The sequence below is a fragment of the Hermetia illucens genome, chromosome 5 (assembly GCF_905115235.1).
Source record: "Hermetia illucens chromosome 5, iHerIll2.2.curated.20191125, whole genome shotgun sequence".
Lineage (NCBI taxonomy): Eukaryota > Metazoa > Arthropoda > Insecta > Diptera > Stratiomyidae > Hermetia > Hermetia illucens.
The window spans coordinates 70,322,080-70,346,727 of NC_051853.1; the positions used below are offsets into that span (position 1 = coordinate 70,322,080).

The 24,648-nt window shown below is 42.0% G+C and overlaps 3 protein-coding genes across 10 annotated transcripts in view; 1 reads left to right on the forward strand and 2 right to left on the reverse strand.

Annotated features, from left to right (window-relative positions):
* Positions 1-7,031, reverse strand: part of LOC119658384 (E3 ubiquitin-protein ligase highwire) — a 171,442-nt gene extending 164,411 nt beyond the window's left edge. The window contains exon 1 of the mRNA XM_038065750.1: positions 6,769-7,031. Within this exon, the coding sequence (XP_037921678.1) occupies positions 6,769-6,839 (71 nt within the window). The 5' untranslated portion in view covers positions 6,840-7,031. The remainder of the gene's footprint in view (positions 1-6,768) is intronic.
* Positions 7,032-7,355: 324 nt separating this feature from the next.
* On the forward strand, positions 7,356-16,911 carry LOC119658387 (diphosphomevalonate decarboxylase). Its single transcript, XM_038065755.1, has 7 exons — positions 7,356-7,564; positions 7,641-7,711; positions 7,855-7,972; positions 8,027-8,155; positions 15,710-16,035; positions 16,088-16,423; positions 16,483-16,911. The coding sequence occupies exons 1-7, from the start codon at positions 7,513-7,515 to the stop codon at positions 16,630-16,632; spliced, it is 1,182 nt and encodes a 393-aa protein (XP_037921683.1). The 5' UTR covers positions 7,356-7,512; the 3' UTR covers positions 16,633-16,911.
* Positions 16,912-17,053: 142 nt separating this feature from the next.
* The window catches only part of LOC119658388 (troponin I), a 36,946-nt gene continuing 29,351 nt past the window's right edge, over positions 17,054-24,648 (reverse strand). For all 8 annotated transcript variants that reach the window (XM_038065758.1, XM_038065759.1, XM_038065761.1 and 5 more), the window contains one exon: positions 17,054-17,259. Coding sequence is in view for 1 of the 8 variants with exons in the window: in XM_038065767.1 (XP_037921695.1) it covers positions 17,233-17,259 (27 nt within the window). In the remaining 7 variants the exon portion in view is untranslated. The remainder of the gene's footprint in view (positions 17,260-24,648) is intronic.

Genomic DNA, 24,648 nt, shown 5'->3' on the forward strand with positions numbered 1-24,648 from the left:
TTTCGATGAAGGCAGTCGACTATATCACAAAAGGTAGAAAATAACACACTAAGTTAGACCTAAAGTGGAAAGACACACCGTAGGAGCTGGCAGTTCGGAAACAGCGGGACGGCATTCGCAACTCACATAAAAGTATTTTCAAAGGTGTAGCCGCCCGGTAGGAAGAAAAGCATTCATCTTCGAAAATAACCGAGAAGATAGAGTAGAATAAAAATCTTAGCCTTTTAGTATTAAGTTCTGTGGTCTACTAAAAGCAAATACAATCTGCTTGAGTTTTGGCGATAAGATTAAAACTCGCAACATATGTTAAATGCAACCATCAAGCTGGGGCGTCCAAGTGACCAAAGTGAATAGATTGATATTTATTAATTAGAACATGAAACAGAATTATACTTTAATGTGTTGTGCTATAATTTTTTGTAAAACTCCACCTTAATACATAGAACAACACTTCGCTTTTTAGTAGGATAACTACTGACTACGGACTCTATATGCCTCCCCAATTGGTAAGCGTTTACCTGGTTGAACAACTGTAGCATTTGCTCGAACTTCAGGGCCATATATGGCACCAACATATATAAATAACATCTTCCAGACAGGGCAATAAGGAAAACATCACCGATCACAATAAATAAATTCGATCTCAACGTAGCCCATGATAAGTGCTATCATGAAACTATGTCGCTCGGATAAAATCTATTAGTTTCTCAATATAGGAGAGCAAGTTACTCCGTCGCCATAGCACATAAGCCAAGTCTACGGGCCATCGTCCACGGTTTGCTTGCACTCCTCCACCACTATCTTTGGTTAGTGAGTGTCAATGTAGGGCGTGACCAGCAATGCAGTTGTTACCTTTCCTCAATGTGTGACCTATCGACCGCCACTTCCACCTTCTCATCAACACCTCCACCGGCGACTAGCCTGTGCACCTACGGAATTCTACGTTCGAAATTTCATCAGGCCAGAGTACCTCAATGACAATACACAGACAAGTATTGGCGAATGGTTGGACTTAGTAGGGTAATAGTGACAGTCACCCTCCATGTAATAATAATAATGATAATCGTTGGCGTAACAATCCATATTGGATCAGGGTCTTGGAGTGTGTTAGAGCACTTCATTCAAGACCGTAACGGTACACTACAGTAGACTGTAGGAGACAATGTGGTCAGCATTGCGCTCGCCCGAGATTATTACCCTGATTTGACTCAGGTACTCATTCACAGCTGAGTCGACTGGTATCCGACGTCAAATCACGATACAAATCCTTCTGCCATCAGCGAGATTTGAACCGCGACCTTCCGTACGACAAGCCTTGTGCTAATCCAAAATAGCCACAAAGAAAGAACCTTAGCAAGAAACAGTTTACAGACCTATAATTCTGTAGGAAAACAAGCAGATGTTACCCCCTTCACTTCCTCCAGACAAGACAGCGTGAATAGAATCACCGATTACAAGAAGAAATAATATCAGTCACAAAATGCAGCCCTGACGGCTCTGCAATTGACTTGAAATTCCCCTAGAATTTTGTAGCATGTGATATTTTGCGCCATCATAAGTCGCTCTGATCAGAGCTTTTGGTTTCGTTGGAATGTCCGTGGCACATGAAGAGCAGGTGAAGGGTAGATCTAAACTCCGCGCATTGCTCCAAAGGTGTCAGTGTGGTCAGTACAGGTGTGTCCAAGCGAAAATCATTCTACTCTGTCGACCAAACTTTCGGGATATTCAGAATATCGGTGAGTTAGAGGTTGAGTCAGCAGAAAACGACAGGCAAAGCTGCCACTACCAAGTATGGAAAGAACAGTCCGTATAATTCACCGGCTTAAGGATCATAAGTCGCCAGAAGCCGATCGAATTACAGTTGAACTGATTAAATATGGGGGCAACCAACTACACCAAGCAGTTAATTCACTTATGCTCAAGGTTTAGAATAGCGAAACAATACCTGCTCGCGGGGAATGACGCATTTCCTGCCCTATACATAAAAAAGGGATATTGTGCAATGCCGCAATTAAAAAGGCATCACGTTGCTGGGTACCATCTATAAGATATTCTCCTCTACTTGCTGGGCCGGATATCCCCATACGCTCAGAAAATCATCGGATCATCGGTCCGTACTAATAGGCTTCACTCATGACAAATTAGCAATAGAAAAAGAAGAATAACAACCCAAGATGTCGACACGAGATCTTGAACTGCATATTAATGAAAGTAAGACCAAAAACAAAAGAAACAACAACAGCAAATAAGGCTGGTCAGCTTAAAGTATTATAATAGAGATAGGAGAATATCACTTTGAAACCATATATAATTTCTCCTATCTAGGGTGGAAAATCACAACTGATAACAGCTATGACGATGAAATCCACTTACTGTTGTTGGCAGCCAGCAAAGCTTATTTCAGCTGACATAAACTGTTCCGACCCAAATGTCTCACCACAAGGCTGAAACTCTCATTTTACAAAAGAATAATCTTGCCAGTCCTTATGTGTTCCTCCGAGACTTGGGTTCATAGCAAAAAAAAATTGCGAACTGTTAACCTCGTTCTACTTCGAAGACCACAACCAATTAAAGTCTTTGATCAAAAGGTAGGCGCCAGTAGAAATATGTTTGCGGTCAATATATCAAGCATGCCTCAGTGACAGGCGCTAAATGGTATCTGCGATATTTGAAGAAAGGCCTGGAACCGAAAAACGAACGAAATTTGGGAACATCCCTGTGCATAGTCACCCGAAGAAACCAAAGAATAAACTTCGGAGGACGATAAAAACCTCGTCGAGACCCCCAAAGAGACGCGGTAGCCATAGAGCCTGAAAGAGCAAGATCTAGCAGAGAAATAGACCTGCTGCACAATGAGGAAGAGAAGCTGGACGATGTAGAAATGGATCTGCTGCCCACTGGGAAAAAGAAACTGCACGATCTAGACCTGGATCTTCTAGGGCTCAATGCAGACATCGGTACACTGGAAAGTACTATGTCGAAAGAAGAGGATGTACTCCAACATTGGAGAAGAACCTCAAGAATTAATGGAGCCAATGGCCAGCACTATGTCAGCCCAAACAAAAGTGGCATCTGAAGTAATTGCAAGGGTAATTGTTATGAAATTCATACAATTAAATGCCACTAAGAGTGCACATACCTCCGGGTTAAATTTAATTTTTATGAATGGAAGCGACGGGACTAATAATTAGCACTTGCAGCTCAGAGTGCCTTCCGCAGTTCTCAAAGCGAATTCATTCAAAAATAACTGCCGAAAAGAAAAAGCGCCGCCAGATTGCAAATCACGTAACCTGTCATTAGAATGAACCTTGTCGACGTGAAACTTGCCGACCTGAAATCTTCATTATACATTGAAACTGTGTACGAATCCGAGCTTGTCTCGCCAAACGCACGCGTCTTATTGTATTTCCAACAATATACACGGTGTCCCTTCGTTTGCATTTATAGAAGAGATTTGTTCTACATTTGGTCTGGTCTAATCTACTCTCCAAAACAGGCTGGGTAATGAAAAGTTGTAAAATTGATGTTTCTTTTTAAATATTGTAATAAATAGTTCTTACTGGTTGATTTTGTTATTTATTGGTAGTTTGCTATAATAACATATTGGGTTCGCCAAGATGATCGGATCGAGTAACAAGCCTCGAAAAAATGCTAGGGCATCCACTTCAGTCGACGCAGCAGGACGGGCCGCGGCAAGGGTTCTTAACAAATGGATGGAGTCAGGACGTAAGTGTGACCTTGTACTTATGAATACCTGGTTTATCAAACGATTGTCTCATCTTCGACTATATTCTCATAAGATACCGACATTTTGCCACCGTCACTGATTACAAAGCTGTTCCCCATGAGACTATCGCACCTCAACATCGACTATTGATTGCCGTCCTGCGAATTAAGCCACCGATAAAACAACATGAGGAACGCACTACCTCGCCGCGCATTAAATGATAGCGAGAGAAATCTATATCCATTTGTCAAAAGCCAAAACGAAAGCACACAGGATATCGGAACGGTACTTTTCTTACGAATCGTCGAGCCACGACGGATAGATGGCAAGAATATTTCGAGCAAATTTCAACGGAAGAGTTTGCTCATCCTCCACTTCCACAATCACTGTCGACACTTGGAGTTCAAGTTACGTTCAAGTGATTTAGGTAGGTCTTGCATCCACCAGTATGAATGCTAAGCCATGCACTTGTTATAGACTGGTACCGTTGTTCTGTCGGAGCGGTGCTCTGATGGTCAGAAAATCAATCCCTGTCTTAAGAAAACTGTGGGATTAAGTCCCCGAGACAGGTACCCGGTGTACGGTTACTTTTCCATACCATGAAGATTATTCACCAAATCGTTGAAATAACCGTGAATCAAGCCGGATTTGTCAAGAACTGCGGAACTACTGACGCAATAAAATTGATAGACTAGTAACTTCCTCCAAACTACAATTTTTATTTTTTAATGTATATATATATTTCGGGAGCAACTTACCCCCTTCATCAGTACAAAGCTACTAAAAACAATTCCGATTATACGGTTCTTTTATACTTAAACACTGATTACCTAAATTACTTAATCAAAAAAAAAATCATTTTTAGCAATTGGCTGCAAAACCCCCATTAAGTTCCTCCTAGTACCACGAAATTTTGCAGCAATGTAGGCTATAATATAGACCATGATCCTACCATGTTTAGTAGAAATCGCCTTATGACTAACAAAGTTCTAATAGGTCAAAGCTGTTGCTTCTTTGTAAGTTCAAAACTTCAAATGTCAATATCACTTAAAAGTGGATATTTTCACATAATATATGCATATATTACCTGCTACGTACTAAAAGCTTCCGGTTTAGGCACTTTTATTTTAAAACAATTTGTTTTATTGTTTGGTAAAATGTTTACAGTCATTTAAAGAAGAAGGCGTCATGGGTGCGTCAACAGTACGGAAATGGTTCGCAAAATTCCAAAATGGCGACTTTGACCTCAACGTCAAGGGTCGTATCGGCACCTTCAGAATTCGATAAAAATCCTCTCAAGAAGGTGGTGAATTTGCCTAAAAAAGCTCGACCATTTTTATTCGATAAAATTTGCGAAAAATTGGGAACATGGGTGCTCAACGAGCTCAATGGAATAAAGAAAGGTGCACCAATTTGCCTCTTAACATTTTGCCGCGCACCGAAAAACCGGGGTGTTTGGAGTTCCTTAAGGCAGGCCTAGGTCAAATACCGGTTGTTGCGCCGTTGATGATGATGGAATGCATTCGCTCCCAAGGGAAGTATTTTGAAGGGGATAAATTGGGACAATTGTAAATATTTGTAATAAAGAATTATGGAGAAAGTCGTGGAAAGTCGTGCCATTATTATATTAGCCCCGTTGGAGAGAAGAAACCTACGAAGAATTGTTGGCCCCTACAGGAGGATGAACAATTCCGTAGCCTATATGACGAAGCGATACCACGACCGTGTGGTTGTTGATAAATTCCAGTTCAATAAGAACTGCCAATCTGGTCTTAATAATTACATTTAGGATTTTTGCATTTAGACGAGAATTTCGTATGTCATTTAGATGATGGTTTTTTGGGAAGGGAACAACTCTGGTTTCCCATCCCTATTCTTGGGCGCCTTGAGCCGGGCTTCCAGGACAGGATCCTTCACCTGAAGCTGGAGTCTGTGGATGTGTTGATAAGTAATGTTGCCCACAGCTGGGACTGATCGGGATTAATGTTTTTCTAGAACGGAGTTAAACTTTGAGATTGCCGGATAAGCACTCTTGCATCTTTCCTTCATAAAGTATGAGTTCCTATAGTTATGTGTTGTTGTTTGCTTATTAGAGTAAAAGATTCTTTGGAAAAATTTCGAGTGACGAATAAAACTCTTATAAGTATCCTTCCACAGCCGGTTGTAGTGCCTTTATCCATTTGCCACGGGGCAGAGCAAAACACTTTTCATCCAAGAGTTTTACAGACTGCTTGTTTGGCTTTCAAAAAATGTTTGAGGTTTGCACTCCACCGCGCCTTATGGGTAATTTTGTGATGTTTTTCTGCAAAGTAAATCTAGCAATTTGGCCTCCGAAGCACCGGCTCAGATTTTCAAAATTTTATAAAGAAAAAATGGTTTCAATTCCAACTTTAAGATGTTTACTCCCAATTCTGTACGTGGGAAGGCAATTTAATTCCTGACTCTGAATACAGATATGGTGTATGGCGGCTTCGAAAGTCCCCATTTCCACCCGTTGGTGTTGTGAACCAAACGGGTCTAAGTTTTGTTTAGTCTCAGCTGATTTCCCACAAAGGAGCGCAACTAGCACATTAAAGCCACATGTTCTCTCCTCCAGAAATTAGGATCCAACTGGGGAAGCTTGCACGTGGGCAATGTAAACAAAAAACATAAACAAATCGGCAGATTCAGCGGCCGGCACCAGCTGGGACGCGCGCACACGGAATCTAGCGTGGACCATCAACAGTTGTCTGAGTAGCACGTGCACGATCAGCTGAGCCGTTTTGTTTACATCTTCCTGACAAGGCGCGAAAATTGTTTGCCAGGCGCGTCCTTGCTTCGATCCACACAACAAAACTGACATTCCTTCGCTGTCATTACCGGAACACACCATCAGCTGCGCAGGTGCGATAAAATGTTACCTTTCCGTCAATCACCGCCGACAAATGCGACGTTTCTATCAAGAAAGGACTTATTGGAAATTCCAAACCATTCGCATGAGCAGAATGGAGAGTTTTTCCGAATTAATTTGTTGCAAAAATATAGCTTGATGTCCATTTTACCTGTTTTCACCACGGTTGGTGTACAACTCGTGGAAGTATTCGCCGTATCTCAAAGGTTCGGTGAGCCCCATGGTGGTGAAAGTCCTGTACACTCACTTTTGCACTTAACTGACTTCACTTTGATTTTCACGCCACATTTCCACTTTTCTCGATACCGGCACGATTGCCTCTCACCAAAACTACACTTTTGCGCACTTTAAACTGACTTTAAACGCCCGTTTCCTATAATTTTGCACAACGTCACAAAAATCCGGGACGTCTCCGCCGCGCGATCGATAGTCACAGTGTCCTACAAGGATTCACTCGCCATTTTAGAAAATCTTGTGGAAGAAAAGTGTGGATTCTGAGAACCGGCTTTTTATCTAAGAATGTCTCGATGCCGGTCTAGGCGGGTAAATAGAGTTAAAATTATCCTTAACGTGAAACTGAAGAGAATATGGAATGACAGTCTTTTAATCATAGCGAATTTTCCAGTTAGATTCAAATTCCCGCCACCGCTTTTTCGGTAGTAGATTAGGAGGGGAAGAAAAATTGACGGTTGACAATCACGTTGACAGCTGTCAAGCTTAATCTAGGGCAAAATTTATTCAAAACGTCAACATTTGCAAAGGGAAAGCGGGCGAAGAACATAATGCACAAGTTGGGGGCTAGGTCCGGGAGTGAAATTCCAAAGTTGCACAGTTTCCAACTCGCCATCAGCCGATCTTGTTCCATTAAAAAACTGATTAGCGTATAACCTTTGAGATGATATCAGAAACCTGCATCGCTCCAGTCAATATTGCTGTGATTAAGTATTGTAAGTATTGCGGGCTGTGGTCCATTTGCAGTTTGTTGCGGTTTTTAATAACTGATTGCTGCTATACACATTGCAGGGGGAAAGCGCGATGAGGAACTTATTCTACCGATCAACAGCTCGCTTAGCATGACCCTCAGCACGGACCAAGTAAGCGCGTTCAATAAACTGAAGCTAATTTTAGAATTTCCACTGAATAGACCTTTTGTTCCCAAGTGATTTGCATTCGTGACTCCATACATGAATTTTTGCTTTTATTATGTGCGGACTACAATTGGCTGTGTATTTTCCAGATGTGCGCTAAGACGACGGCGGCCGCAAGTGCGACTTTCAAGGAGAATCGGATGTGGCTGAACGGGGAGGAAGTACCCTTCGAAGGGAACCCTCGAATGCAAAAGTGTCTGGATGCGTGTAAGTTCAATTTGGGTGAATGTTCCTGACAGAAAGTAATGAATCGTTTTACAGTGAAGCGGCTCGCTGAAGCAGAGAAGTCGAAAAGGTTTCCTTTGGAGTGGAAATTACATATTTGCTCGGAGAATAATTTCCCTACCGCCGCGGGACTGGCTTCCAGTGCAGCCGGTTATGCCTGCCTAGGTATTAAAAACATTATCTTGCTTTCTTATTATCATTACTAATATCGGATAGTGCAATTTAGCAGGCGATAATTTCATTGAGTAACTCTAAGCCTTAGTTCTCTTAAGAGCATGCTGACGAGTTGGAATGATTAATTCAAATCTTCGGTAAAATAATACAGGGATAGCGAGGGATGTTGAACTTTTTGTTGACTGACGTACCGGATCAACAGACAACAGAGCCAACGGTCGATGAAATGCGCTTTTATTATCGTCCAACATTAGATTGCACTTTGCCGATTTACACCGCGAGATTAGAAATAATTGGAATTCGACCTCGAATAATCAATCCTTCCAAAATTATTCAGCAAAACTTTTGCTTACGGTCGGTTTTACATGCTGAATCGACCTCTTCCACAGCTGCCAAAGCTGACAAACTCCTTTCAACGTGGCGCAGAGTATTGGACTCGTTTAAGCGCATTTGGACTACCAACGTTTAGTTCTCGTCCTCCCTATCGTCAGAGAGCTAGCCTGGAACCGTTTGTCACATTACTTCGAGCCAGCCCCCGAGGTCTTCCGACTGGGGGACCTTCAAATCAGGGAATTCCTTCTACCAACGGGAGAGGAGGGAACCAGGGAACTGTTAGTTCAAGCAATCCTCTACCATCCGCCCCTCCACGGGTCGAGCTCTACTTTCTTTACAAAGAGAAAACCCGAATGTAATACTCAACACAGCAGTCCTCAGTATCTTCTCGACAATGTTGCCTTAAATAAAGTTGCTGACGAGCTCCACTCCACCTACCACAAGAAAAAAAGATGTGATTTTATCGTCCATAACCCCATTGGAAAACACAATCAAGAGATTGTGAATTCTAAATCTTATGCAGGTAAGACTCAAAATCTGCGTGTCCTCTTAGGAGCTAGGTAAGGAAATAGTCAGTCTCACCATGCTTCCGATTGAGCCACGCGCCTAAGTTTCCAATGTACCGTGCAGTCCATTTGCCTCCTTCTTCGTTTTCCCAAGAGAGTTGCCACTCATCTAGTGTACGCTGACGGTTTTCTTGAGCAACCACCTCCCTTGAGTTTTCGCCTTTGTGCTTGTATATTGCCTTACGCTCCTTAACAAGAAGGGCAACGAGGCTCACTCCTGCGGTAACCATCACGGCCGGTTCGGAGATAACGAGGTATGCAGACGCCACCCGCAAAGCTCCCCATCTCTGTACTCGCGCAATATACTTTCTTCTTGAAGAGTGTCCCATACCGATGGCCGAAACTCTAGTTGCAGTCTTGTTTGCTGCTGCTTTGATTTGGTAGAAAAAACTCATCTTTGAGTCAAGAATCAATCCAAGGTACTTAACCATTGGTTTTGACTCGATCATCAACTGGCCGATCGATATGAGACGCAGGTTTGGGATTCTCTTTTTAGTCGGGATAACTACATCGGTTTTTTTTTTCAGTACAAGGTTGAAACCATGAGAGTCATCCATCCGCTTACCCGTCATATCAATATGTCAATTTTGTTTTACGCCTGTTCGACAGTGCGGCCGGTAGCAAGCCGCGCGACATCGTGTGCATAACGGACCAGGCGCCACTCTTCTCGCATGCCAAGTCAAAACAGACTATCATAGGAAGAGTTGCAGGGGCCCGGCCTTAGAATGGATCCCTGCGCTACCCGCGGCGTGACCTCCTTCCTCTTCTGGACCTCCTCCTCAGATAATCCCTCAATATCCGTAAGATACTGCTCGTCACGTGGAAAGTATTATCTATTGTGCCGAAAATGTCTTTCAATTTTACGGAATTAAAGGCATTGCCGCGAATCCCGCACATCCCGTCATATCACTCCGCCCTCAGATGAAACCGGGGGGTTTCAGCGACCGAATCCAGAACTGCGTTCCCCATCAGTCCGTGAAGCGAACGCACCGTTGGTTTGGGGCGCACACGGCCTTCAGCCTGGACAGGGGGACCGCCTGTTCATGTTCACCGATCTCGAGCTGGAAGAAATGTTCTCCCCGCTCGAGAACGCGGTGCGGGCCTTAATAAGGAGACTGCAGCGGCTTCTGGACGGCATCCATCGTGACTAGGACGTGCGTACACGTGTCCAGTTCCTTGGGCGCACAAACAGGTGCGGACGAGTGTTGGGTGGGAAGTGTGGCCTTGATGCGTCGGAGATTGTCTCTCAGCAGAGGCACCAACCCCGACTCTGTAAGACCCGATCTCTTGTCGAAGACCGGATCACTTGGGAGTCTCGAGTTCCCGTATACCAGCTCAGCGGGGCTGGCAGCAAATTCCTCTCGGCGGGTTGTACGTAGGCCGAGTAGTATGAGAGGCAAGACTTGGGTCCAGGACGGATCGTCGCGAGCCATAATGGCGACTTTCAGCGTCCGGTGCCAACGTTCTAGCATCCCATTGGATTGCGGGTGGTATACAGTAGTCCGCTGGCGTTTAAATCCCAGGAGTTTGCCTAACTCCGAGAAAAGGGTGGACTCAAATTGCATTCCCTGATCAGTGATGACCACTGCAGGGACGTCAAAGCGAGGTATCCACTCTCGACAAAGGGGTTTGGCACAAGATTGCACCGTAATGTCTTTCAGAGGTATTGCCTCAGGCCACCGCGTAAACCTGTCGATAATTGTGAGGCAATACTTGTAACCGTGCGAGTCTTGCAAAGGCCCTACTATGTCAGCGCTGCTATCCAAGGAGCTCCGCCAAAAGTATAACGTTCGGTCCATGCCCATCCGCAAGGACGATGAGGTGCAGACGGTGCGCGGCCACTTCAAGGGCAATCCAGTGGAGAAAATCCAGCGCGAGAAGGCGATCGGTACCAATGTGTACGTCGGCATCCACCCCTCCAAGTGATTATTTGTTAAGTTGAAGCTTGACAAGGATCGCAAGATCTTCGAACGACGAGTCAAGAGAGGTTCGGCCGCTTTGGGCAAGGACACGGGGAAAGTACACAGAGGAGACCAGGACCGCCGCGCAACCCATGGAGACTGCTTAGACCTAGGCGGATCCGAGTGTACTTTGTATTTTAAATATAAATAAATTCCGAATGCCGCGAATCCCGCCGCGCCACAGCATTTCTGACGTCAAGCGTTACGAGAAGCGGCACTCGTCGAGCTCAGTGGCAGTGTGCTTGCGTTCAATGAACGGCATCCATGACAGCATCAACTGTAGATCTCCCTGCTTTAAAGCCTAACTGCCACTTTTCCGGCCGTGTCAAGCATACAAAGTTGTCGTCTTTCCCTTTGCTGATCTGCGCAACCAGAAGCGAAAATGCCTTATTTCAAGCAAGCGTTGAATGCACCGAGCAGTAAGTCTGGCAAATATTGGAGCATCAGTTCATATATAGTACCTCTGCCAGGGTACCATCGGGTCCTCGTGCCTTCTTGTTTTTCGTAGAGAGGACTGTGTCTTTCAATTCTTTTATAGGTGAAAATGTGTCATCCATTACGGGGTGCACAGGGAATAGAGCACGTAACAATACAGTTCATTTGTCCGGCCTTAAGTGAATAGGGTTACCCCATAACCCCGATTTTTCAGGTTACCAGTTTCTAACCCACCAAACCAGTTGAATCGGATCCCCATTCACCTCATTGGCCACAATCGAGTTTTTTTCCTGTTTATTGCGCTGAAATTTCCGCTATTCACCAATACATAAAAGGCTTGCCACGTCTCGATGTTCTCCTGGGCATCCAAGCTCCGTAGGTTATCAACTTCATAACTAAATTTACGACAGTGTCTGTGGCAATGCCACCCCCCACGTACAGAACGAGTGCCGGGTTGGCGCACACCGACAGTTTTTTTCATTTCATTTCATTTCATTTCCAAGGCGATGTATTGATGGTCGCTTGCCGAGAAGTCTCCAGTTACGAACTTCAACGTTACTTTCTTTTTTATATATACGGTTGACGTTTACCCCTCGTTGGGATATAACTCAACTCCGCTAGATCCGCTTTCGCTGCCTTGTCTAACATTTGGAAAAGTAATTATCTCAACACCAAGAAGACTACACACAAGAGTTTCGTATCCCGGCGCATTGGGTTGCAATTACAATTGCTTGGCCTGCCCGACCTTCCGTGTAATTTACTTTACTGTGCGTTCCATATACATACATCAACCTTGATTTTTTTTGGTTACCAAACTTATTAATTTTTTTTTTTTTTAAAAAACTCGCTCGCACTAAAAGTTCCAGAAGGTTTCCACTTGACTTACTTAACTAACTACTATTTGCATGCTTAATTCTAACTTAAGATACTTAAAACTAGTATATACAGTCGCGGATTACAATAACTTGTGCACATGCTCTATGTACCTCTTCCAGGTCAGGAGTGTCAAAAACGGAAAGAATGGATTGTTTTAAGTTATTACTCACAATTTAGAGGACCTAAGAAACATGGCCAAAAGGGATGCATAAGGGTCTTGTAGAGAATCAGTGTGGCTTTGGCACTAAAGCCTATTTTCTTGCGGAGAAGATAGTAGATCTTACTGCCCCGCGTGCCTTACTGATAGTGAGCTCCAGGTACGGATTAAACTTTAGGAGTTGGTGAAACTTAACTCCCAAATATTTGATTCTCTGTGAATTGCTCATTATTGTGTTTGCGATTTTAACTTTTAGGCATTTAGTATTCTTATGGGAGGACATCGTTGCTTTTTCGTCTCATTTGTTGTGATGCTCCAATAGCTCGCTTTTGCAATTAAGAAGACGAGGAAAATTGGAGCTCAAGTGCAAAATGGTCGGACATACCTGGTAATGTTTGGCAGGATTTCAATTGAAAACTTTGTTTGGTTTCGTCTGATAGTAGGAAGTAGTCGAGGATAGACTGACCGTCGGTGTGTCTGGCAAAACCATCTCAATATTGTGCGAGAAAATGTCGTGAATCAATTTTAGCTCGGTTTCCTCTATTATATTAGCTGCCTTGTCGCCTCTGGAGGCGCGCCTCGAGTTGAAATCGCCATCGAGAAGAAGATATTTTTACTCCAAGTCATGCCCCAGTTGCTCAGTTCTAGAATTACATTTGATGTAGACGGTGACTATCAAGATCCGTTTACCACTGAAAGGAATAGAAGACTGCCTTCAGAGTGTCAATTAACAATTGGGCGGTGGCACGTTGGAATGGGAATGGATTTCTTATGACGTGCCTGGGCGTATGACATGCCTGGGCCGGTCAAACTATGTGAAAGTTGAGGCACTGTTTGCTTACCAGATTTTCACGTCCGGCCACCATTTTTTTATAAGTGGGACACCCGCGATACCATAGAGGGTGCCCAGATTTCGCGGTTGCAGCAATGCGAAACTTCCATCATGAGTCTTGAGCATTCGCAACGCGGCTCTTCGTGCATTTAACGCATCTGTGCAATTTTGGGCAATATATCCGATGTTTTGGTTTTGGCAGTTGAAGCACTGCATTTCGTTCACTGATTTCACCTTTTCGAAAATAATCTTTTGATGAAGGATGTACTTAACTTCACTTAACTCTTGGGAGAGCCCAATTTGGCTATAAAAAGACCAGATTGAGACTTGATAAGGAGCGAGGAATTCCCCCTGTGGATGGGCTTATCTTTCCTGGTCACAACATTTGCATCTAAGCGAACTTTCAGAAGTGGGTGCTCTGAAGTGAGTTCAGCGATAATTTGTTCCGGGTCAGTTTGCCTGTGGTCGTCCTTACACTGATTTGCTCCTGCTGTGTTTAGTCTTCTTGCTCAACACCAAGATCAAGTTGAGACTGTTCTCCGCTAATGTTACTTTTGTGTTGATATATGGGAGTGTGCCCGGATGGCTCAAATGGTTAGAGCGCTAGGCTGTCGTGACCATATTGTTTCTTACAGTGTACTATTATGTACCAGCACCCTCTTGAATGAAGTGCTCTAACGCACTTCAAGGGCCTGGCCCAATATGAATTGTTGCGGTTACGGTTATTATTATTATATATGAGAGTAGCACATGGAAAGTGACCACCACTGCCACTTGAAAGCTCGAGGCCTTCGTGAATACTTTTATGGGGCGTATCATCGAAGTACGTTGGCTTGGTATTATTTCGAACGAAGAACTTTGCCGGCGCACAGTTGATGTCATCTGAAGACGGTAGTAGATAGGTCACACATTAAGGAGGGACGACAATTGCATTGTTGTTTGCGCTATGTAGTGGAACAAACTGTCCTACGATGACCGACAGCTGGTCGCTCCAAGAGTACTTGGCCCAAACCAATAGAGGAAGAGTGCAAACGAGAAGTCCTGGAAGGAGTTGAAGCATATTTCATTGAACTGTGTACGATGGTGCGTAGGCGTGGTTGTCGCGCTGGAGCCCACCTTATCCACGGATAGGTCAGGAACAACTTATTCCTTTCTTCAGTTCTATACGTGCACTCACAAATGTGCTTTCCACAACTTATTCATTAATCTATAAAAATAATAATAATTTTTGGCGACAATCCAATTGGATCAGAGCCCTTGAAGCATGTTAGCTAGCCAGAGTTGAAAATATTTTAATTATTTTTAAGGATTGAGGGGTCTTAAGTCCGGATCCACTTAATGATGGACCGGACCAAATGGGGAGCAACTTCCTCCCTCTTTTTTTAGTCCACGGACCCCTCGTTAACTTAAAAAAATAGTAGGTGAAGACGGCTTTACGGTGTATGGAAGTCGAAAGCAATGCAGGTTAAACACGTGAATGGCTCTGGTAGCCGTTTGCCGATCTTCTTCTTCTTTTTCTTTAACATTTGTCCTGTTTATAAACGGGGTTGGCTCGTTTTGATCGCTTGCGCCATTTTGTTCCATCAAAGGCCTGATCTGGATGTAGCCACGAAGCTTTCAAATTCCCATCTAGCTTATCAATCCACCGCTGTTTCAGCCAGCCTCTTAGTCGCTTACCATCGAATTTAATGTATACAGCAATCTTGGCAATGAATTCTTGTTAGCGCGAATTATGTGACCATACCATCAAAGACGCTTTTCTCGCAATTTTTCGACGATCGGTGCAACCCCCGCGAATATCCTCATTTCGGATGTGATCAAGGCATGTTACGTCACTGGACGAACGTAACATCGTCGCCTCCATGACCGCAAGACGACTTTCATTGCTTTTTTAATCGGCCAACACTCAGAAGAGTGTGACAAGGCGGATGATACTGCGGGAAACTGTGGATTTGAGATGATTCTTAATACATCAATCAGACAGAATATTTCATAACGCAGTTCTCCATTGGTTGATAACATTGACTCAAGATATTTAAATCGCTCAATTCTAGGCAAGTCACTGCCACTAACAGTGGGAATGCCTGTTTCATGGGGACCGATCGTTATGAATTCATTACATTTTTGGACAAGTTGCTCGAGATCATTTTCGCATAAAGCAGTTTATAGTGTGTGATAACAAGAATAAAGGGGAGTGGTGAGAGGACGCTTCCTTGATGAATACTGCCAGCAGCGCACGAATTCTTCTTCTTCTTTTAAAATATTTGCTCAGATGAAATTTAATACTTCTTAAGATTCCCAGTGAAAAACAATCTAATTCGATTCCAAAGCTTATTTAACTACAGACCCTTGATTGCTAATGAAAATCAACGCTTTATATTACAGTGTATACTTTAGCCAACCTGTATGGTGTCGAAAAATCGGAGCTGTCTTCAATAGCACGACAAGGAAGCGGATCTGCTTGTCGTAGTATATACGGCGGATTCGTGGAGTGGGTAGCCGGCATTAAAAACGACGGAAGCGATTCCATAGCAATCCAAGTACAACCGGCCCTACATTGGCCCGAGATGAGGGTCCTCATTTTAGTTGTAAATGACTCTCGAAAGAAAACAAGCTCTACCAACGGCATGTTGAATAGCGTTAACACATCAGACCTAATAAAGCATCGTGCCAATGTGTGCGTTCCACAAAGGATACTCCAGATCAAGGAGGTAAGAGAAGTTCCATTGGAATATTTCAGTTCCAAGACATTTATTTTTTCAGGCTATCGCACGGAAAGATTTTAAAACTTTTGGGGAAATAACAATGCGAGACAGCAACCAATTCCATGCGATTTGCCTTGACACATACCCTCCTTGCGCCTACATGAATGATACGTCGCATGCAATCGTCAATTTTATTCATCAATACAACGAAACTCGAGGGGATGTGAAAGTGGCTTATACTTTCGACGCAGGACCAAACGCGTGTTTATATCTTTTAGAAGAGGAGGTTGCGAATGTCTTGTCTTTACTGAACAAAGTGTTTCCCAACGATAATTCTGAAAATTCTGAATATGTGAAAGGAATCCCCATTGATCTTCAGAAAGTTCGTCCAGCAGTAAGTAATTTACTTGTTTGCAAAATGAAAACAGTTACTTTTGCAGCTTTTTTTCCTAGAGCGAGCTTTATAATCAAGAAATCGTGCCTGTTGGAAACAACCTATTGAAATATATCATTCATACGAAGGCGGGTGAAGGTCCCCAGAAATTATTGGATCCCGAAGACTCGTTGGTAGATGATGCCGGAATGCCGAAAAAGCTCAAATAACGAAGGTACTAGGAAAACTCCGGGCTTCCATTGATTCATTCTCGAATTCCATGCGTAGTTGAAGTTTAGCTATTTATTGGGCGGATGTGGAACAAAACAAAACTCTTTGCATTTGGTGGTCAGATCAAAGCTTTAGATTTTATATTAAGTGGAATAGTAAAGTGGTTGAATTATAACTCTGGTGCGTCAGATATTTATATATCCATATATATGAAAATGGGAAAACATTTTTACCTGTTTCCAGTTTTCTATTTAAGTAAAGTGTCCGTTAATTTTCTTCATGACATTTCTATTTTTCGCTGTTGTTTTTTTGAATTTCATTTGTTTGTTTGTATTATTTCGTTATCATTTCATTGGAAATAAAAGCCAAAGTTAAAGTTTAAAAATATCATGTTTGGTTTCAATTAAAAATTACGTGACATTTATTGTATATTTCCATTTTTTAATCCATTTTAAAATATTGAAACAGATATGACATTGGGAATATATTTGTTCTCTCCTTCTTACATGATTTACACGAAAAATAAAAGATTTATAAAGAATATCGCATAATGATCGTAAAAGCTTAGCACAGATTGGGCATGCTGTTCGATGCGATGTTTATGCTGGTGTTTCGGGAGCCGCTTCCTGTGAAATAGAAAACAATAAGAAAGCGTGTTCTAATTAGTATTTTTCAATGGGATAAATGAGAAATTTGACTGATTTTTCAAATCAAATAAAGAAAATCCTGTTTCCATTTATTGCATAGAGTGAATGTTCAGAATTAAAAGCGATAATTCGAACATTGTTCATACAAAAGCATAAATAACATTTATTATAGAATTTTGGAGAAACATGCAAAATATTTATCACTCAAAGCGCCGTGACCCGCATTCAGATGTGTAGCGGCCGGATTGATTGATGCTCCATGACAGAGGTTGCATTAACAGTCACATAAAGCATGACTCTTAATACCTCCAACAAGATTTTGCTTGGGTGCAAAAAATATACGCCGAACTCCTGAGAGGAATAGTGGACGAATAGTAGAACCCGAAGAACATAGAGAATGTTGCGAAATATTAGGCATAGAGTTGACATTACCCCCCTAAGCAGCGACAGTATTGGATATGGTGGTAAATGCCAAAATTGCTATGTAGGGGATTTTTTTAGAAATTTAAACGACGACTTACCTGGTGTCCTGATTCAGCCTTTGCAGATCTCCGTTTCTACATCGATAAGTCATAGAACTTGAATTGGCAGTCAACTTTAGTTAGTAATGTATCCCAAGAAGAAACTACTAAGCTACACATGTGTCCTCCATAAAATGTAGCTATAATATTTAGGTTGAATTCATGGAGACCGCAGTTGTGACCAAACAGATACTGCCTGCCCTTGGGCTTTCTAACAAAGGCAGTGACCGCTGTAACAAGCTTGCGAATCAAGAATTTCATCTTCGAACCGTAGCATTACAGGACGTCTATCTTTGAAAAACTGTGGCTTTAGCAGCTCAATATATATTTGTGAGGGCTCATCTTCGTCAGAGGAAATTATGGTTAGATGGTTGCATCCGATTTTAGGTTACAAGTGGGTCTCAAACCAAAAAAATAAAACACACCATAGTATGAGTGGGTGCAAGCCACACCTCGCTTTGTTTGTCTCACTACTGTTTACTAATATCTGATGCAATTGTTTGGTCGAGACAATTAAATGTTGTTAATGCCATAGAAAAATAAAAAAATATGTTGAACATGGAATAAATAATTTTGCCACAAAGCATGGTTCATCAAAATTCAACAGTGAAAAATACATGGGGCTGAAAGGTACAAGAAATAATAATAATAATCGTTGGCGCAGCAATCCATGTTGGATCAGGGCCTTGAAGTGTGTTAGAGCACTTCATTCAAGACCGTAACGGTACACTAGGAGGCAATGTGGTCAGCATTGCGCTCGCCCGAGATTATTACCCTGATTTGACTCAGGTACTCATTCACAGCTGAGTAGACTGGTGTCCGACGTCAAATCACGATACAAATTCCACTGCCACCAGTGAGATTTGAACCGCGACCTTCCGTACGACAGCTTTGCGCTCTAACCACTCAGCTATCCGGACAGCTTTCAGGTTGGCAGCCAATATTGAGGGCAGAAACAAATAAATCAAAAGCTAGATCCGCAATGAAATAATGACTGAACTATTAGAGAAAATCCAGCGATCCTTTTCAATTGGACTTAACGCAATGGAAGTGAATAAAACTACTTAGCATCAAACATTTCAAGCAGTTTCTTGGAGTGTAAATTACACGAGGCACTGAATATTTTTGATGGTTGAAAACTTCTGTTTGCATGTCTTTTTTTTCCGTACATTTATTCTTGGGTTCATAAAGTTCAACCTAAATCAATTTCGGGATCCAACCATCATTTTGTGGTGTAAAAATCACCTGTGGATGGCAAAAATCTAGAATAATTTCTTAGAAAATATCGGTAGACAGCAGCCAACTATCAGTGGTATGTATGTATATCTAGCATGAATCAAGCAAGCCGCATTGGTAATCTAAATTCGGAAAGACGTTACAACTTCAATGGATACGAACAGGTGGGTGTAACCAAGGTCGTAGAGGGTAAATTCAGGCTCGGGGTGAAAATGATACGGGCACGGATACCACCCCCCTCCTCTCCACACATTTGATTGGTACATGTTTGGATGAATTCTTCGAATTCTCCCTCGTTTTCTCGGCATTAGCGGCCATTGTAAGGTGCGATACGTGCAACCAAGACACCGAGCGTAGTAAAATTGGTATTGGTGGACTTGACTTTAAAATCCATTTTACGTGCCGTTTTAGTAATCAGTAAATAAATTTATGTAGAAATCTAAATAGTCGATTATAAATCGACCGCCGAATGGACTCCCCGTCTTAAAAAATAAGTATGTGTATATTGTTTTGTGTCGAATCTGTTGAAAAAGCTTTTCTGAAACGCTCATTTAATAATTATAGTACAATTTTTCAAAATTTGAATTTAGACTAACCGGGACAAAATACGAAGTTTTTTAAACGCCACACAGTGATGTCATTAGGCGAGTCATTTGAATCTAAGCTGTGTCAAGTTACTGTTGGAATATGGACACCAGTTGCACTATCTATTCATCAACTTTAAAGCCGCCAGGGTAAAACTGTACACGGCCATGAGAGAATTCGCTGACCCTGACCAATGTGCGAGGCCAGATAAAAGCAGCAGGATCACTCTCAAGACCATTCGACATCAACAACGGTCTACGACAAGGGGGTGCCCTATCATGCGTCCTCTTTAACCTGGCTCTCGAGAAAGTGATCCGTGATGCTGAGGTAAATGCAATGCAACTACTGGCCTATGCTGACGATATCGACATCATGGGAAGAACAACCCGAGACGTACAAACTGCTTTCATCCAGATCGAGCAGGCGGCGATTGGCGCGAGATCGTAGGCTATCAATGAAGGCAAGACAATGTATATGGTGGCAACGTCAGCACCGAAAACCAACCAACCAACAACAAAAAACCGCACTGGTCAAACGGAAAGAATAAAGATAGGAGACTACAACTTTGAGACCGTTGATAATTTTTCCTATCTAGGGTCGAAAAGCACAACCGATAACAACTACGATGATGAAATCCGCGCACGGTTGTTGTCAGCCAACAGAGTCTATTTCAGCTTACAAAAACTGTTCCGCTCGAAACGTCTCACCATAGGGTCAAAGCTCTTACTGTACAAGACAATGATCTTGCCAGTTCTCATGTATTCCTCGGAGACTTGGGTTCTTAGCAAGAAAGATTGCAAACTCTTGGCCGTGTTCGAGAGAAGAATCCTTCGAAGAATTTTTGCCCCCTACATGACGATTTCGTAGCCTACATAACGATGAAATCTATGAGGGGTACCATGACCATCAGGTTGTGAATAAAATCCAGCTCAATAGGTTACGGTGGGCGGGTCACTTAATCCGTATGGATGAGGATGATGCAGCCCAGAAAGTTTATAAGGGCAATATCTATGGTAGAAAAAGAACACGAGGCAAACCCTGCCTGAGATTGAGTGATGGCGTAGGCCAGGACGCCAGACTGCTTTTAGAGATATCGAATTGGTGCACCTCGGCGCAAAATGTCTGGAGTTCCTTATTAAGGCAGGAGAGGAAGTAAGTTGCTTTCCAAGTGGTCCGCTCCGTCATCAAGTGGGTGCGGATTCAGCACTTCGTGTATGCTCAACAAAAAATAATTAGAGTAAATAGAAAAACCTCTGCTCAATCTATTCCATTTGTTTGATTTTAAAATTTGGTACGAGGGCGAGCATAGTGAAGAATAATTGAAATTTACAAAATTCCGAGAGTCTCCATGAAACTTAATGCACCCACCACATTGGGAACGATGAAGATCTGCATAAAACAGTTTTATTGCCTGCTGAACAAAAGAAGACGAAGAGCAAGAATATAGAATAGTGCACAGAGCCGTGAGGACCACAGCTTAAAAAAACAAATCGATGAATCGGGAATACGAAGCGGATTTTGTGACTTGATTTTGACCAAGGAGGTCCCGCAACATCATTGCTCTAATTACGACTAGTATAAGTATTTGAAGGCTGAAGCGTATACATAAACCTGCCCTGAGTTTGGGGGTTTAAAAATACACAAAAGCAATTTTTGAAAAGTTTACAGATGAAAATTTACTCACACGTTGCTTTGGAAGAAATACTCAAAAACATGAATGCTTCAATAAGCCTCTTTGAGTCATCGCTCCAAAATATATGTTTGAAGGGAAAGCTATCGCTTAATTAGCAATTCAAATATCACGGGCATTCTCTAAGAAGGTCATATAATATTCCTGAAAATTATTTAAAACATCAGTTGCATCACCAAGGATAGCTGGAAAAGCCAGCATGGTGACAACGAGATCGGGATGTTTGACCAAAAAAAAAGGGCGCAAGTAAATTTAGGAGTATCCTAACAATGGTGATGCTTTTTTTAATCCAGGAATAGCAGATGAACAAACTTTTCCCTATAATGCCATTTTTCAAATGGTGGATTGTTAATCTCCAGATTAGATAGACTGATTTTAAGAAATCTTGTTGCATTTGGATCTTGAACATTTGGATCTTGAACATATTTGACCAGAAAGAAAAGGTTTCAGCAAAAAATAGCTGGACAAAGGTAAATATTTTTTTAACCCTTTTCCAAACTTTCGCTTCTTTCTGTTTTTAATGGATTTTTTTTATTAACGTTGGCGGATTCCCACTTGAGAAACTTTTCTGTTTAAAATGCTTTCGGATTTGGAGTTTCAGACTTCCCCATTTGAAGATTAACTGTTGTATGACAAAGACCCGGAGGAAGACTCGATTTTAGCATCTTCTATAAAGTAGTAAGAAAATCAGAGTTGTGAGTTCTTCTATTCTAAAAGTGTCGTGCTAACAACGAATAGAGGAGTTTAGAAAAATTCTTGAAATTTGCTAAAAATTTCTTAAAGGCTAATAGCACCTTAAACAAGTCAAGTACAGTCCGCGAAAAAATAATCTACAACAAATCGCCGGAGAAAAGGAGTGAGGACATCACCCAACAGATAGCAAGTAGACCTGATCTGCGTTGGCTCTATCAAGAAGGGTTGCCGTAGCGCACAGTCGTGCATATTTTATCGCAATATTAAGCCTACTCCTCTGAATTCAGCTGACCGGTCGCCAATTATCTGAACATAAACCAGATATTCTACTAAGTGGTGGATCATTTCAGATCTTGTCAGATTAAACAAAGTTAAACTGACGGGTAGTCGTAAAGTAATGTAACTCTCGAGAAGGACGTCTGCGGATACTCAATTCACAGCTCTGCTATCGAACCCTATATCCAACCTTAATGTGCTCTCACGAGCTGCAAGGAAACAAGATTGAAAATGTAAATAATCAGACTGGTTCTCCGAATTCGGAGTTTCGAGGTGATGGGCTTATAAGCTATCATCCACAAAAACTCACCCCAGTATGTATACAGCAATAGAATGAAACTTGGACTGGATTCATACTACGGAAAAGACTGCCCAAACGAACGACTGATCCTCTTGTATGCTGGAATGATAGATGACTTAACAGAACTGGTGTTGTTAAAATCTTCCTTCAGCGAGTCAGAAGCTACAAGCTGAAAAGCATAGCAACTCAGAAAAGGAAATGAATTAACCCCGAGATTTTTGGCATGAAGTTGCATACAATTTTTAAAGGTGGGGCCTTCACAAATAGACAGTACACCGAACGAAACACAAGGACGAAGAAAGAGAATTACGACAACTCAGGCGAGCAGCAAATAGAGTGATAGGACAAAAAAGAAGAGATATTGACGACTATCTAAGGAGAATTGATAGCAATTTCAACGATAACAACATGAGAGAAGTCTACTAAGTAGCTAAAAACCTGAGAAGTGGCTTCCGATTCGAAATGGAGGCAAGGAAAGATTTGACCACTACGGGTGACGACAATACAGAGACGATGGATGCCATATGTTAAAGAGCTGCTTAACTTTTCCCTGTCAACTCAACCACTCGAAACAACAAGGCTAGTTGACAAACAATACATTGGTTTTCCATCGCTGGAAAATATAGAAGAGAACTTTTTAAACAAAGCTGAGAATCGACAAGAAATGCTATCTGCAATCTGATCCGCAATATCTGGGGGGAAAAGCGAATGCGGTACCAGTGGTTAAACTGTTTTCTATCTTTCATAAGAAAAGGGGATAATCTTCAGTGTGAGAATTGAAGAGGTACATCTGTACATCTTTATTATACTCTGGATGGGAAAATGAACCATCACGCAAACGTCGGAGAAAGTGCTTTGAAAGATGCACTCTGAGAAAAATTATCAGAGTAAAGCGTGAGGAAGACTGATGGCGATTCATATACAACCATGAGCTGTACAAAATATTTGACGAGCCACAAGTTTTCTCGATCATTTAGATACAATGTTAAATTGCATACATCCTACCCGTAAACAATAGTCGTGTTAGGTATTCGTATATATGTACCTATATAAAAAGGTATTCGAGGGATGACTAGAAAGACAAAATCTAGTGAGAAAGCTGAAGAAAAGAATTGGAGGACGCAAAAAGAAAAATGGAGACATGAAATAATTAAAACTTGCTTTTTCTATTCGCTAGTGTTATTTATTGATCTTACTAATACCGGTATTTCGGTATTGAACAAGTGGTTCCCGAAATATCGTTATTTGCAATACCAATAAATAACACTAGCGCGTAGAAAAAGCAAGTTTTAATTATTTCAAATAATTTAATCGCTAGAAATACCGCGCATTTACATTCAGAAAAAATTGAGGCTATTGGAGACAGTGCATTCTGAAGGTCAAACACTGAAATGGCATGCAAAGACTGAACGATGATATTCGGGCATCGAAATTTTGCTTTCATTTGTTGGGTGTCAAACTTTTTTGGCCCTACTGAGGCTACCTGGGGCAATTCAATAGATAATGACATCCTTTCTCAAACTTCGCAAACCAAATTTACTGCAGAAATATTAAAAGACATGGAACCGAGAGTAGATTTAAACTGGGTATAGAACAAGCTGAAAAGTTGCGGGTTCAGCTAGTTCATAATATATATAATGACAAAATTCCTCTTCCACTTGGGTGAGTGAGCTTCTGTTCAGCGTCAAAGTTGGCAAAGGTTCGGCCCAAAAAGACTGATCACAGGAGAATCAACTCCCATTGTGATTGTCAGAATTGGAAGCCTCCTGGTCACAATATGGGACCGGAGGAGGAGGATGGATGCTTCTACAAAATTGATTGGACTATTAAGAGCGCAGGTAAAGGACACCATCAGTGATCATAACAAAAGAACAAGCAGAAAGTGTTACCTAAACTCAAACCTTAGTTTTTTTTGGTTATATACTAATTATTTAAGTCCTGGGGATTTAGACAATAGCCTCTTTGGTCCTTATGTAATCCACAGAAAGTTGGATTCTTACAACCAAAATTGTAAGCTCTTAGCTGTGTCCGAGAAGAGAATCACACGAAAAATGTTTGAGCCCTTA